This window comes from Podarcis cretensis (genome assembly GCF_951804945.1).
Source record: "Podarcis cretensis genome assembly, chromosome: 6".
Taxonomy (NCBI): domain Eukaryota; kingdom Metazoa; phylum Chordata; class Lepidosauria; order Squamata; family Lacertidae; genus Podarcis; species Podarcis cretensis.
In genome coordinates, this window is record NC_137175.1 from 4,130,662 (window position 1) to 4,143,998 (window position 13,337).

Sequence of the window (13,337 nt, forward strand, 5' to 3'; positions counted from 1 at the left end):
GCTGTAAGTCGGCTTTGGGTGCAGCTCAGAAGCAGCATATAAGTAAACTTGATCGAGCAATCAGTCAATCAATCAATCAATCAATCAGTCAAAGCTGTTCCAGAGTGGTTTTGGTCCAGATTTTCTGGCGATGTGCACGACCCTTGCGCGACTTTCTTCTTTGCGTAGCTAACTCCTCAAAGGGAGGAATGCCTCTTTCAGGGCAAGAAGGCAGCTGCTTCTAGTTTCTTTCAGACGTGCCAGCCTGGCGCCCTCCTAACTACCTGCCCTCAACCCAGCCAGCGCACCTACCAGGAAGGCAGCCCCAGACACCCAAAGTCTGCTCCCAGACCCACCAGGGAGGATCTCCTTGAAAATCATTTTCTCCCCCCCCCCCTTTAAATTTTACTTAATTTTAATTAGCAAAGATCTATCATACAGGTGATAACTTATGTTGGAAATGCAAAGAAAAGGAGGGTACCTTTTTCCATATGTGGTGGGTGTGTCCTAAGGTGAAAGACTTCTGGGGGGAAATTTAGAATGAGTTGAAAAAGATGTTGAAATATACTTTTATTAAAAAACCAGAAGCCTTTCTACTTGGAATAACAGGTTTGGAATTGCCCAAGAAAGATGTTAGACTGTTTTTGTACGCCACAAATGCAGCAAGAATCTTGTTAGCTAAATCTTGGAAATTGCAAGAAATACCAACAGCGGAGGAATGGCAAATGAAGATGATGGATTTTCTGGAGCTGGCAGACCTGACCGGTAGAATCCGCGAACAGAAGGAGGAGGAATACCAAGAAGAATGGAATAAATTTAAGGACTATTTAGCAAAATATTCTAAGATAACATAATTAGCATCATTTGTGAGTACCAAATTGGCTTAGGAGTTAAATGTTTCAAATTTAATAATAACATGGATACAAGTGAATAGGATAAGAAAGAAAGATGTTAATTGACCAAGGTAAATTGATTGGAAATTAGTATTGGAAAACTGCTACAATGAGATATATGAAAACACAGCTAGAGGGATTCAAGGAAGTCATTTAACAATGGTAATAAAAATATGATTATAATAGTTAGGATAAATGTTTGTTTGTTTGTTTGTTTTTTATATAGTAATGTTTTTTCGTTTTTGTTGTTTATGTTTGTAAGAAATTTGGAAAACCAATAAAAAATTTTGGAAAAAGAAAAGAAAATAATTTCCTTTTCCTTTTGGTCTAGAGCTAGGCATTCGAGAGGGTGTGCTGGTGCCACGCGGGACGTCAGAAGCGGCAGCCTCGACGCCAACAGACCCCTCGGGTGCCCCGAACCTCCAAGAGGAGAAGAGGGGCACTGCGTCACCTCTGCCCACCGTGCCCCCACCGGTAATGGATTGCGAGGGGGCGGGCGACGCAGGTAGAGATGCTGTTTTCCCTCTGTGATGCTCCCATCCGCCTCCTTTTCTTTCCTGTGCGGGGTGCTACCTAGGTCGGCTGGGAATGCCCAACTTGCACCTTTGTCAACAAGCCCACCAGGCCCGGCTGCGAGATGTGCTGCGCTGAGCGCCCCAAGGGATACATCCTGCCAGAAGGGTACCAGCCGGACGTGGAGGAGCTGCAGCGGTTGCAGAAGGAAGAGGAAGCCACGCGGCAGTATGAGCAGGTGACTGGCTGTTGGGAGGGCGAGGCAGCCAGAAGTGACCATGTAGATCGGTGTGTGTGTGTGTGTGTGTGTGTGTGTGTGCTTTGAACCTTTTAACTTACTTATTTACCTGTTGCTTTCGTCTCCCACCTTCATCTCTTGAGTGCCTCAAGGTTCTTTTTTTTAATTTTTTTTTATTAAGTAATTCAACAAAACATATTACAATGGTTCCTTGGGTTACATACGCTTCAGGTTACAGACTCCGCTAACCCAGAAATAGTACCTCGGGTTAAGAACTTTGCTTCAGGATGAGAACAGAAATAGTGCTCCGGCGGTGCGGTGGCAGTGGGAGGCCCCATTAGCTAAAGTGGTGCTTCAGGTTAAGAACAGTTTCAGGTTAAGAACAGACCTCCGGAACGAATTAAGTACGTAACCTGAGGTACCACTGTATCTTAAAACATATCATCCTTAATTTCACCCTCATTTCCCCCTCCCCCTCCCTCCCATAAACACCCCTCCCTCCCCGCCCCCCCCCCCAACTTCCCTCAGTTCCAATCTCTGATTTCTCTATAGATGCTATTCTCTGCATGTTACAGGATTGTTAAGGTAAAGGGACCCCTGACCATTAGGTCCAGTTGAGACCGATTCAAACCCTGGTCTCTCCCAGGCTCTGGTCTGACTCCCTAACAACTACAGTACTTTGCTCTCTCCAGCCTCAAGGGCCACATTCTCTTCCAGGCAACCTCCCAAGAGCCACATGTTGGTTTTGTTCTCATTTTCTTATGAATACTTTGTGCCAGCTTACATAAACCCTTTAGAAATTGATGCACTAGTGGCCTATAAATGGGAGATGGCCACCTCTTGTCCACAAGCCAGCTGTGGTTCTTGGTACAAAAGGAAGCCGCCTTAATATTTCTTATTAATGGCAGAAAATTAGCTTTATTTTTCATTTTGTTTTTCAAAATATTTTTTATTAACAATTTCAACAAAACAAAATTTCAAAACATATCATATTCATTGTTTTCCCACACCAACCATCAAACCCTCCGCTCCAGAGACTTCCCTCAGCCCCTCTCTCTGATTTCTCAGCACATATTATTCTCTGCATGAATAAACATACAAAATTTATTCGTTGATAACATAATAGAAAATGTAAGGATATGTACAAGTTTATAACATGCAGAAAATTAGCTTTATATCTGCCTGCAGACTGTCTTGCCAGAGTGGTGCATGCCCTAGTTATCTCCCGCTTGGACTACTGCAATGCGCTCTACGTGGGGCTACCTTTGAAGGTGACCCGGAAACTACAACTAATCCAGAATGCGGCAGCTAGACTGGTGACTGGGAGCGGCCGCTGAGACCATATAACACCAGTCTTGAAAGACCTACATTGGCTCCCAGTATGTTTCCGAGCACAATTCAAAGTGTTGGTACTGACCTTGAAAGCCCTAAACGGCCTCGGTCCAGTATATCTGAAGGAGCGTCTCCTCCCCCATTGTTCTGCCCGGACACTGAGGTCCAGCTCCGAGGGCCTTCTGGCGGTTCCCTCACTGCGAGAAGCCAAGTTACAGGGAACCAGGCAGAGGGCCTTCTCGGTAGTGGCGCCCACCCTGTGGAACTCCCTCCCACCAGATGTCAAAGCGATAAACATCTACCTGACATTCAGAAGACATCTGAAGGCAGCCCTGTTCAGGGAAGTTTTTAATATGTGACATTTTAGTGTATCTTTCATCTTTGTTGGAAGCCGCCCAGAGTGGCTGGGGAACCCCAGCCAGATGGGCGGGGTACAAATAATAAATTATTATTATTATTATTATTATTATTATTATTATTATTATTAAGTTCTCCCCAGGATTCTGTTACATCACTTCCAATATATTTAATCTATTGCGGGCAGATCTTAAAGCCTGTCTTATCTCTTAGCTGATCTTGCAATTCAGTTGGCACGTTCAGACACACTCAGATTCTGATTCAGTTTTATGGATTGTCAATCTGGACATTTTGCCAAATGCTTCAATCTCTCCAATGTTTCTCTGTCTCTCTCTTTCTTTTTATGTAGGCTAAGGAGCAGAAGAAACAGAAAAACTACCAGCGGCTGCTGCAGCTGGATGGGCAGAGCTTGGTGCCATCGGACGAGGCCCTGGAGTGCCCCATCTGCTTCTTGGCCCTGCTGCCCGGCGAAGGGGTGACCTTGCGGGAATGCTTGCATTCCTTCTGCAAGTAAGTAAACGATCCAGTAATAATAATAATAATTTATTACTTATACCCCACCCATCAGGCTGGGTTTCCCCAGCCACACTGGGCAGCTTCCGACAGAATATTAAAAACATGATGAAACATCAAACATTAAAAACTTCCCTAAACAGGGCTGCCTTCAGATGTCTTCTAAACGTCAGATAGTTGTTTATTTCCTTGACATATGACGGGTGGGCCCCACCACCGAGAAGGCCCTGGGTCTGGTTCCCTGTAACCTCGCTTCTTGCAGGGAGGGAACCGCCAGGAGGCCCTCGGCGTTGGATCTCAGTGTTTGGGCCAAATGATGGGGGTGGAGATGCTCCTTCAGGTATACTCGACCGAGGCTGTTTAGGATTATAAAGGTCACCAACATTATGCTTGAATTATGCTTGGAAACGTACTGGGAGCTAATGCAGGTCTTTCAGGACCGGTGTTATGTGGTCTTGGCAGCCACTACCAGTCACCAGTCTGGCTGCCACATTCTGGATTAGTTGCAGTTTCTGGGTCACCTTCAAAGCTGGGATAGAACGGCTCCCTTAAGAAGAAGAGAATAAATGGGAATTTTCCCCAAGAGGAGAGAAGTGTAGCGTCAAGTGCCCTAAGGATCTGTATTCGGACCTGGACTCTTCGTCAAACAATCTCTGGGTGGTTCATAAGATAGTAAAGGTAAAGGTAAAGGTACCCCTGCCCGTACGGGCCAGTCTTGACAGACTCTGGGGTTGTGCGCCCATCTCACTTAAGAGGCCAGGGGCCAGCGCTGTCCGGAGACACTTCCGGGTCACGTGGCCAGCGTGACATCGCTGCTCTGGCCAGAGCCAGAGCCAGAGCCGCACACGGAAACGCCGTTTACCTTCCCGCTGGTAAGCGGTCCCTATTTATCTACTTGCACCCGGAGGTGCTTTCGAACTGCTAGGTTGGCAGGCGCTGGGACCGAGCAGCGGGAGCGCACCCCGCCGCAGGGATTCGAACCGCCGACCTTTCGATCGGCAAGCCCTAGGCGCTGAGGCTTTAACCCACACCGCCACCTGCGTCCCTGGTTCATAAGATAAAAACACATAAATAGTGAAAACAGAAGCAATGAAAAAATAACTCCCACAAAACATTTAAAAGGGCATTGGGCGCTCTCCCCAGGGAGGTTCAGCTGGTGCCTTCATTATACACCTTTAGGTGCCAGGCAAAAATGTGCTTCTGTAGCCACCTTTTGGCTGCTTGCCCTTTTAAAATGTATTGGGGGGAGGTTATTGAGTTATTCTTGCTTTTTTATTATTAGTATGTATTTTGTTGTTTTTTATTGTGATTTTATGTTGAGAGCTGATAATAATAATGTCAGTGTTTTTGCCTGGCACCTAAAGCTAAATAGTGAAGGTGCCAGGCAAGTCTCCCTGGGGAGAGTATTCCACAGATGGGGAGCCACTGTAGAAAAGGCCCTGTTCCTGGGTTGCCACCCTCAGGACCTCTCGTGGAGGAGGCACACGAAGAAGAGCCTCGGATGATGATCTTAGGGTCATATGGGGAGAGGCGGTCCTTGAGATATTGCAGTCCCGAGCCGTTTAGTAAAAAATAATAATAATAATTTTTTATTTATATCCCGCCCTCCCCAGCCGAAGCCGGGCTCAGAGTGCCTAACGACAATAAAAGTAACACAATTTACAAAAAATCCCAATCAATTAATTGAAATGCATTCGAAAATCAACTCATTCTAAAATCAATTCAAAATAAAATTAATGGCAACCATTGGGCTAGAGTTCTGTGAGGGTTACCGAAGGAGGGGGTCAGACTGTGCCTTGGCCAAAGGCCCGGTGGAACAGCTCTGTCTTGCAGGCCCTGTGGAAATTTGTCAAGTCCCGCAGGGCCCTAGTCTCTTGTGACAGAGTGTTCCACCAAGTTGGGGCCAGTACTGAAAAGGCACTGGCCCTAGTTGAAACCAATTTAACCTCCCTGTGGCCCGGGATCTCCAAGATGTTTTTATTTGCAGACCGTAAGGTCCTCTGTGGGACATACCAGGAAAAGCGGTCCCGTAGGTACGAGGGTCCTAGGCCGTATAGGGCTTTAAAGGTTAAAACCAGCACCTTGAACCCGATCCTGTACTCCACCGGGAGCCAGTGCAGCTGGTATAGCACCGGGTGAATGTGATCCCATGGCGAGGACCCTGTAAGAAGTCTGTTTAAGGCTTTATGGCCTGGAAACTCACTGGCAACCAGTTGGGCCAGGATGGATGCAATATACACAAACCACCTTGTCCCAGTGAGTAGCCTGGCTGCTGAATTCTGCACCGGCCGAAGTTTCTGAACCTCCCATTCCTGTGTGACGTGTGTGTCCCCTTCACCCCCCCCCCCATAATTTCTCCCTCCAGGGACTGCTTGAGAGGAACCATCCTCAACAGCCAGGAGCCCGAAGTGCGCTGTCCCTACATTGATGAGAAATACTCCTGCCCGGGGCAGTTGCTGGAACGGGAGGTCAAAGCGGTAGGCCTGTTAAAATGTCTGTTTTCTACACACATGCACACACACAGGATATGGGTGGCGCTGTGGGTTAAACCACAGAGCCTAGGACTTGCTGATCAGAAGGTCGGCGGTTCGAATCCCAGCCACGGGGTGAGCTCCCGTTGCTCGGTCCCTGCTCCTGCCAACCTAGCAGTTCGAAAGCACGACAAAGTGCAAGTAGATAAATAGGTACCGCTTCGGCGGGAAGGCAAACAGTGTTTCCGTACGCTGCTCTGGTTCACCAGAAGCGGCTTAGTCCTGCTGGCCACATGACCCGGAAGCTGTACGCCGGCTCCGTCGGCCAATAAAGCAAGATGAGCGCCGCAACCCCAGAGTCGGTCACGACTGGACCTAATGGTCAGGGGTCCCTTTACCTTACACACATACACACACCGGATTTCCCACAGGGAGCTCAGGATAGTGTATGTGTTTCTTTCCTCCCTCTCCCCAATTTTATCCTCACAACAACCTTGTGAGGTAGGCTGGGTTGAGAGTGAGAGAGTGACTGGTGTCTCTGATGTTCACCCAATGAGCTTCACAGGGAGGGGCATTGAACTCCTTGGTTCAACAGCCCTTTTTTTTTTAATTGAAAATTTTATTTACAGTGGTGCCTCGCAAGACGAAAAGAATCCGTTCCGCGATTCTCTTCGTCTAGCGGTTTTTTCGTCTTGCGAAGCAAGCCCATTGACGGCTTAGCGGCTTAGCGCTATTAGCGGCTTTTAGCGGCTTATCGGATCAGCTGATAAGCGGCTTAGCGGCTTAGAAAAAGGGGGGGAAAGGAAAAAAACCCCGCAGGAACTCGCAAGACATTTTCGTCTTGCGAAGCAAGCCCATAGGGAAATTCGTTTTGCGAAGTGCCTCCAAAACGGAAAACCCTTTCGTCTAACGGGTTTTCCATCTTGCGAGGCGTTCGTCTTGCAGGGCACCACTGTACAACATAACATAATCCCCCACCCCATCCAATGTAGAAATACAATAAGCATAACATACCACAATACAAACAACCAAATAAAAGACTTCCTTTATCCTGTATCTGGCTTCCTTATTTACTTCTTATAAGCTGAATAATTATTAAGATTTTTCTAATTATAACTTAAATAGCCACAAAGCCTCCTGCAGACATTAATTGAAACAAGTCCAGGTATGTATTTTAGGGCACTGTTTTGTGAAGGTATTCCCCATGCTTTTTGAAACTCTTGTCTAGTGTGATCTCCAATTGCCTCTGTTAATATAGCCAATTCAATATACTCTTAACAGTTTGTCTTGCCATTCCTTTTTTGTTGGCACAATTTCTTTTCCCCAGTTTTTAGCAATTAGGATTCCTTGGTTCAACATTCCTAATCAGTGTGGCACATGAATGCTCTCACAAATTGTTTCTGGCTGATTATCATAGAATTAAAGAATTGTCGAGTTGGAAGGGACTCTGAGGATCATCTAGTTGAACGCCCTGCAATGTAGGAATAATAATAATAATAATAATAATAATAATAATAATAATAATAAAATTTATTATTTATACCCTGCCCATCTGGCTGGGTTTCCCCAGCCACTTTGGGTGGCTCCCAACAGAATATTAAAAACACAACAAAACATTAAAAACTTCCCTAAACAGGGCTGCCTTCAGATGTCTTCTAAAAGTCAGATAGTTGTTTATTTCCTTGACATCTGATGGGAGGGCGTTCCACAGGGTGGGTGCCACCACCAAGAAGGCCTTCTGCCTGGTTCCCTGTAACCTCAATTCTCAGCACCGTGCTCTAACCAACTGAGCTACATATCAGATTGATTGATGCACCAGTTAGAGCTTGCAACCCTGCTATCTAAGCCCAGCAGCTCTTGCAAAATCCCAGGTTCCGCGGGTAACATTATTCTCACTCAATACTTTCGGAGGCAGATTCCCTGACTTAAAACAGCATGATTAGGCAGCTGGGGCAATTTGCGTCCCCTTTTGGGGGTCTCCTCTAATGTTAAGGGGTGATATGATAGCCATGTTCAAATATATAAGAGGATGTCACATAGAGGAGGGAGAAAGGTTGTTTTCTGCTGCTCCAGAGAAGCGGACACGGAGCAATGGCTCCAAACTACAAGAAAGAAGATTCCACCTAAACATTAGGAAGAACTTCCTGACAGTAAGAGCTGTTCGACAGTGGAATTTGCTGCCAAGGAGTGTGGTGGAGTCTCCTTCTTTGGAGGTCTTTAAGCAGAGGCTTGACAACCATATGTCAGGAGTGCTCTGATGGTGTTTCCTGCTTGGCAGGGGGTTGGACTTGATGGCCCTTGTGGTCTCTTCCAACTCTAGGATTCTATGATTCTATGGTTGTTTTCTCCATTTGATCTCCAGCTCCTGAGCAAAGACGAGTACCAGCGTTTCTTGGACCTGGGAATCTCCGTTGCCGAAAACCGTAGCCGCTCCAGCTACCACTGCAAAACCACGGACTGCCGGGGTTGGTGCTTCTATGAGGATGACGTGAACGAGTTCCCGTGTCCCGTGTGCGAGAAGGTGAACTGCCTGCTTTGCCAGGTGAGATGCTCTCTGCTCATCTAGAAACTGCCGTTGTGCATGGATGTGTCGGTTACGCTAGAAATTTAGCCTGCGGGCAGGGAAGGGAAGACCAGTCCACAGCTGGGAGATGGCAAACGTGGTTGGAGCTCAGGATCGGTGGGCCGGATCCTGCCCTTGGCTGTCCCTTGCTGGTGCAAGGCTAGTCACCTGATGTCATGATGACATCAGGTGGCAACTTGAGAGGGGCTCTCTCGCAGCGCCAATCAGCCGAGCTCTTTTGAAAGTGTCTGTTGGTGTCAGTCAGCTGATTGGCACTGACTGCGTCCATTTCAAGCATCCCTTTAAAATATATTTGCTGGCACGATTTGTATTCAGGCTGCACCTGTAAGCAGAGGGATGCCAGCCCTTGCAAAAGGACATTTCCCCTATTTCTCCTATTCAAAGCAGGCCTGCAAGCTTTGGAGCAATAATAATAATAATTATTATTATTATTATTATTATTATTATTATTATTATTATTAATACCCCGCCCATCTGGCTGGGTTTCCCCAGCCAATCTGGGCGGCTTCCAACAGAATATTAAAATACAATAGTCTATTAAACATTAAAGGCTTCCCTAAACAGGGCTGCCTTCAGATGTCTTCTGAAAGTCTGCTAGTTGTTTTTCCCTTTGACATCTGGTGGGAGGGCCTTCCACAGGGCAGGTGCCACTACCGAGAAGGCCCTCTGCCTGGTTCCCTGTAACCTGGCTTCTCGCAGGGAGGGAACTACCAGAAGGCCCTTGGTGCTTTCAAGACCAGTGTCTTGGCGGCCACTCCCAGTCACCAGTCTGGCTGCTGCATTCTGGATTAGTTGTAGTTTTCGGATCACCTTCAAAGATAGCCCCACGTAGAGCACATTGCAGTAGTCCAAGCGGGAGATAACCAGAGCATGCACCACTCTGGTGAGACAGTCCGCGGGCAGGTAGGATCTCATCCTGCGTAGTAGATGGAGCTGGTAAACAGCTGCCCTGGACACAGAACTGACCTGTGCCTCCATGGACAGCTGTGAGTCCAAAATGACTCCCAGGCTGCGCACCTGGTCCTTCAGGGGCACAGTTACCCCATTCAGGACCAGGGAATACCCCACACCTGCCCGCCTCCTGTCCCCCAAGAATAGAACTTCTGTCTTGTCAGGATTCAACCTCAATCTGTTGGCCGCCTTTGCAAGCACTAACAGTCAGCTGATTGTGGGCGCTGCAAACCTTTGCCAGACAGCATGTTCAGAAGAGCTTGGTGCAGCCATTCTCCACCTGATCGGTGGTTGCAATGAGCTCCTTTGCATGCCTTCAGTCAGGTAAGGGATTTGCTAGTCCCAGCTATCAGCTGATTGTTGGCACCTTGAAAGCCACAGGGCTGTGTCTTATTTTTTTCTGGTGCCACACCTGATGTCATTTGCTGTCAGATATAAGGCCAGGTGGGCAGGATTTAGGTAAAAACAACAGTCTTGCAGGCCAAATGGGGAGGCCTGTTGGGTCAAAGGGGTTCCTCACTTTTACCTGTATCTCTGAATACAGGTAGTTCAAACTCTTCTAAATACTTCCTTATGGGTGAAGTAGGGATTGTGCATGCTGGTGAAGATGCTTTAGTTGAGATTCCTGCATCGCAGGGGGTTGGACTAGATGACCCTCAGGGTCCCTTCTATCTCTACATTTCTAAGATGTAGAGTGCAAGACAGAATGGGAATGGGGGTAGATGTCAGCTTGAAGTGTGTAAGAAAAATAATTGCCGTATTTTTCACTCCATAAGACGCACCTAGTTTTTAGAGGAGGAAAACAAGAAAAAAAAAATATTCCGAATGAAACAATGGATGTATGATTTTTGCGGTTCATGCTGTGGCCACAGAAATGAGATCTGATGGTGAATTTGGGGTGTCCCAATGCAAAAATCCTGAGGATCCATGTGGATCCGTGCTTTGTAACCACATTTTTGCACCATTGCGGCCCCACGAAAACAGTGGATGCGTGATTTTTTTGGGTGCAGGATGTAGCCATGGACATGCTATGTGATCTGATGGTGAATTTGGGGTGACCCAATGTAAAAATCCTGAGGATCCATGGGCTTTTACCTCCCCGGCAGCCTCCTTTATCTCTAGTGTCACTTATCTCTCTTCCGATCCCACCGATCAGCTGTTTCCTTTCAACACCCCCTTCCCTCTTGTTTGCCTTAGTGTCTTTTCCTTAGCTGGAGCAGTTTTTTGCTCCTCCTTTTCTTCTAATTTATCTCCTTATTGCTTTAGTCTTCCTGTTTCCCCCCTTTGCAAGTTTGCTGTCTTTACCTCCCTGCTCCCATGCAGCCTCCTTTATATCTAGCGTCCCTTATCTCTCTCCCTGATCGGCAAACGACCAGCGGCTTTGTTTCAACACCCACTTCCCTCTTTCAAAGAAAAAAAAAAGCATGATCTGCTTTTTGCCCCTGGGCAATTCGGCTCCAGGGATTACACATTTGCTCCATAAGACCGACAGACATTTCCCCTTACTTTTTAGGAAGAAAAAAGTGTGTCTTATGGAGCGAAAAATACGGTAATCTTCAGTGCTGAAGAGCCAAATAGGCCCCGGATGGATATTGGTACTTGGGGTAGAATATTCAGATAAAACCCTTCCTAGAACAAAAATAGAACAATCGACCATTTCCTGCCCATTGGTCGTATCCGGAATCTGCCATTTTCAGCGGGTGCCTAGGTCAGCTTGATAAGAGGCTATTGGGTACATGCCGTCATTTCTGGGGCACCCTACTAGTGTTTGCTAACCATCTGGGGGGAAGGTGACTGGAAGTCAGGATCCAAACCACATGTCTTATCTGCAGGCTATTCACGAAAACATGAACTGCAAAGAGTATCAGGATGATCTCCAGATCCGAGCTCAGAATGACCAGGCTGCGCAGCAAACCACACAGATGTTGCTGGTGAGAAGGGGTGGCTGAGGGGCTCTGAAAGGGGGAGAGAGAGGGTCACACCCCCCAAGTTCAAGCCCACACTGTATATTAGCAGTCCTCCGCCCCCTGGTTCATGAAGTAGCTGGGAAAGAGAGCAGTTGGCTTGTTCATTTTACCTGCAAAAAATGTTGGCAGCTCCAACTTTAAGGGAAAAAACATCAGGGTGGTAAACAGCACAAAGTCAGCAATGAAAAATTCACGAAACGCATGCAAAAATGTATCGTGAATCTTAAAGTATGGTGAGATTAATTGGAAGTCAGTTTTAAAATTCTTCTCTATAAGTTTTATAATTGTGTTCAGTATCAGGAGTATATACAATGATACCTCGGGTTAAGTACTTAATTCATTCCAGAGGTCCGTACTTAACCTGAAACTGTCCTTAACCTGAAGCACCACTTTAGCTAAGGGGGCCTCCTGCTGGAGCACGATTTCTGTTCTCATCCTGAAGCAAAGTTCTTAACCTGAAGCACTATTTCTGGGTTAGCGGAGTCTGTAACCTGAAGCGTATATAACCCGAGGTACTACTGTATGATGATAATTATATTAATCTTCTTGTATCTTATAGTGTGGTGGTTTGTTGAATTGATTGTATGTTTGTTTACTTGTATGTACGTCTGTTTTCTCATAAATGTATTTATTTTATACACACACACATACAAATAGATAGATAGATAGATAGAACGAATCAGTAGATCAGCTTAATGTATTCATTTATTCATAAGATTTCCTACCCACCCAGGATGGGTTCCAACAGTAGAATATACAATTCCAACCCAACCCCCCCCCCCCGATAAAACCATTGCAGCTATCAGACATTCAAAACCTTTCAAAACGGAACAGAGCAGTATAAATTCAGCGAAAGGGGTGGGTCCCACAAACCCCCTCAGTTGTCAAAGGGCAAAGTAAAGAGCATGTGGCTTCGTTGTATGGCAAAAGCTGTGCAGGGACTCAGGGCGCCTCCATGGGGAGGGAGTTCCACAACTTAGGGGCTGCTGCAGAGAAGGCTCTGTCCCAGCCTATCCCTTCTGAGAGGGGCCGGATGACCAAGACAGCCCCTCCACCCCCACGTAGCTTAACATCTGAGAAGTCTGTAGTGATGGAGACACCTTTGGATATTTGGGGGGCAAAGTTGCTCAGGGCTTTAAAAACATGAGCCCCCTTGAATTGGGCCTGGACATCAACACAACTCCATCACCCGTCAGGGCAAGGAAAGCCTGATGATCTGGTTTGCACATGCATTCTGATCCCAGCTGATTTGCAGCATGCACATATAGTTTTGGAAGAGTTTGGGGATTTCTATGCCCCACGGAGCACCTTAAGGTCCATAAATAGCAACACCCTAGAGGTCCCTAAGGAAGTCAGACTAGCCTCAACCAGAGGCAGGGCCTTTTCAACACTGGCCCTGGCCTGGTGGAACACTCTGTCTCATGAGACCAGGGCCCTGCAGGATCTGATTTCTTTCCGCAGGGCCTGTAAGACAGAGTTGTTCCACCTGGCCTTTGGCTTGGAATCAACTTGATCCCCTCCCCTTCTTTCCTTTTTCCT

General features: G+C 46.8%; 1 protein-coding gene across 3 annotated transcripts in view; it reads left to right on the forward strand.

Annotated features, from left to right (window-relative positions):
* RBCK1 (RANBP2-type and C3HC4-type zinc finger containing 1) overlaps positions 1-13,337 on the forward strand; it is a 37,237-nt gene that overhangs the window by 19,969 nt on the left and 3,931 nt on the right. For all 3 annotated transcript variants that reach the window (XM_079979496.1, XM_079979498.1, XM_079979497.1), the window contains exons 6-11: positions 1,204-1,346; positions 1,450-1,623; positions 3,662-3,822; positions 6,191-6,302; positions 8,659-8,838; positions 11,664-11,762. In XM_079979496.1, coding sequence (XP_079835622.1) covers positions 1,204-1,346; positions 1,450-1,623; positions 3,662-3,822; positions 6,191-6,302; positions 8,659-8,838; positions 11,664-11,762 — 869 coding nt within the window. The remainder of the gene's footprint in view (positions 1-1,203; positions 1,347-1,449; positions 1,624-3,661; positions 3,823-6,190; positions 6,303-8,658; positions 8,839-11,663; positions 11,763-13,337) is intronic.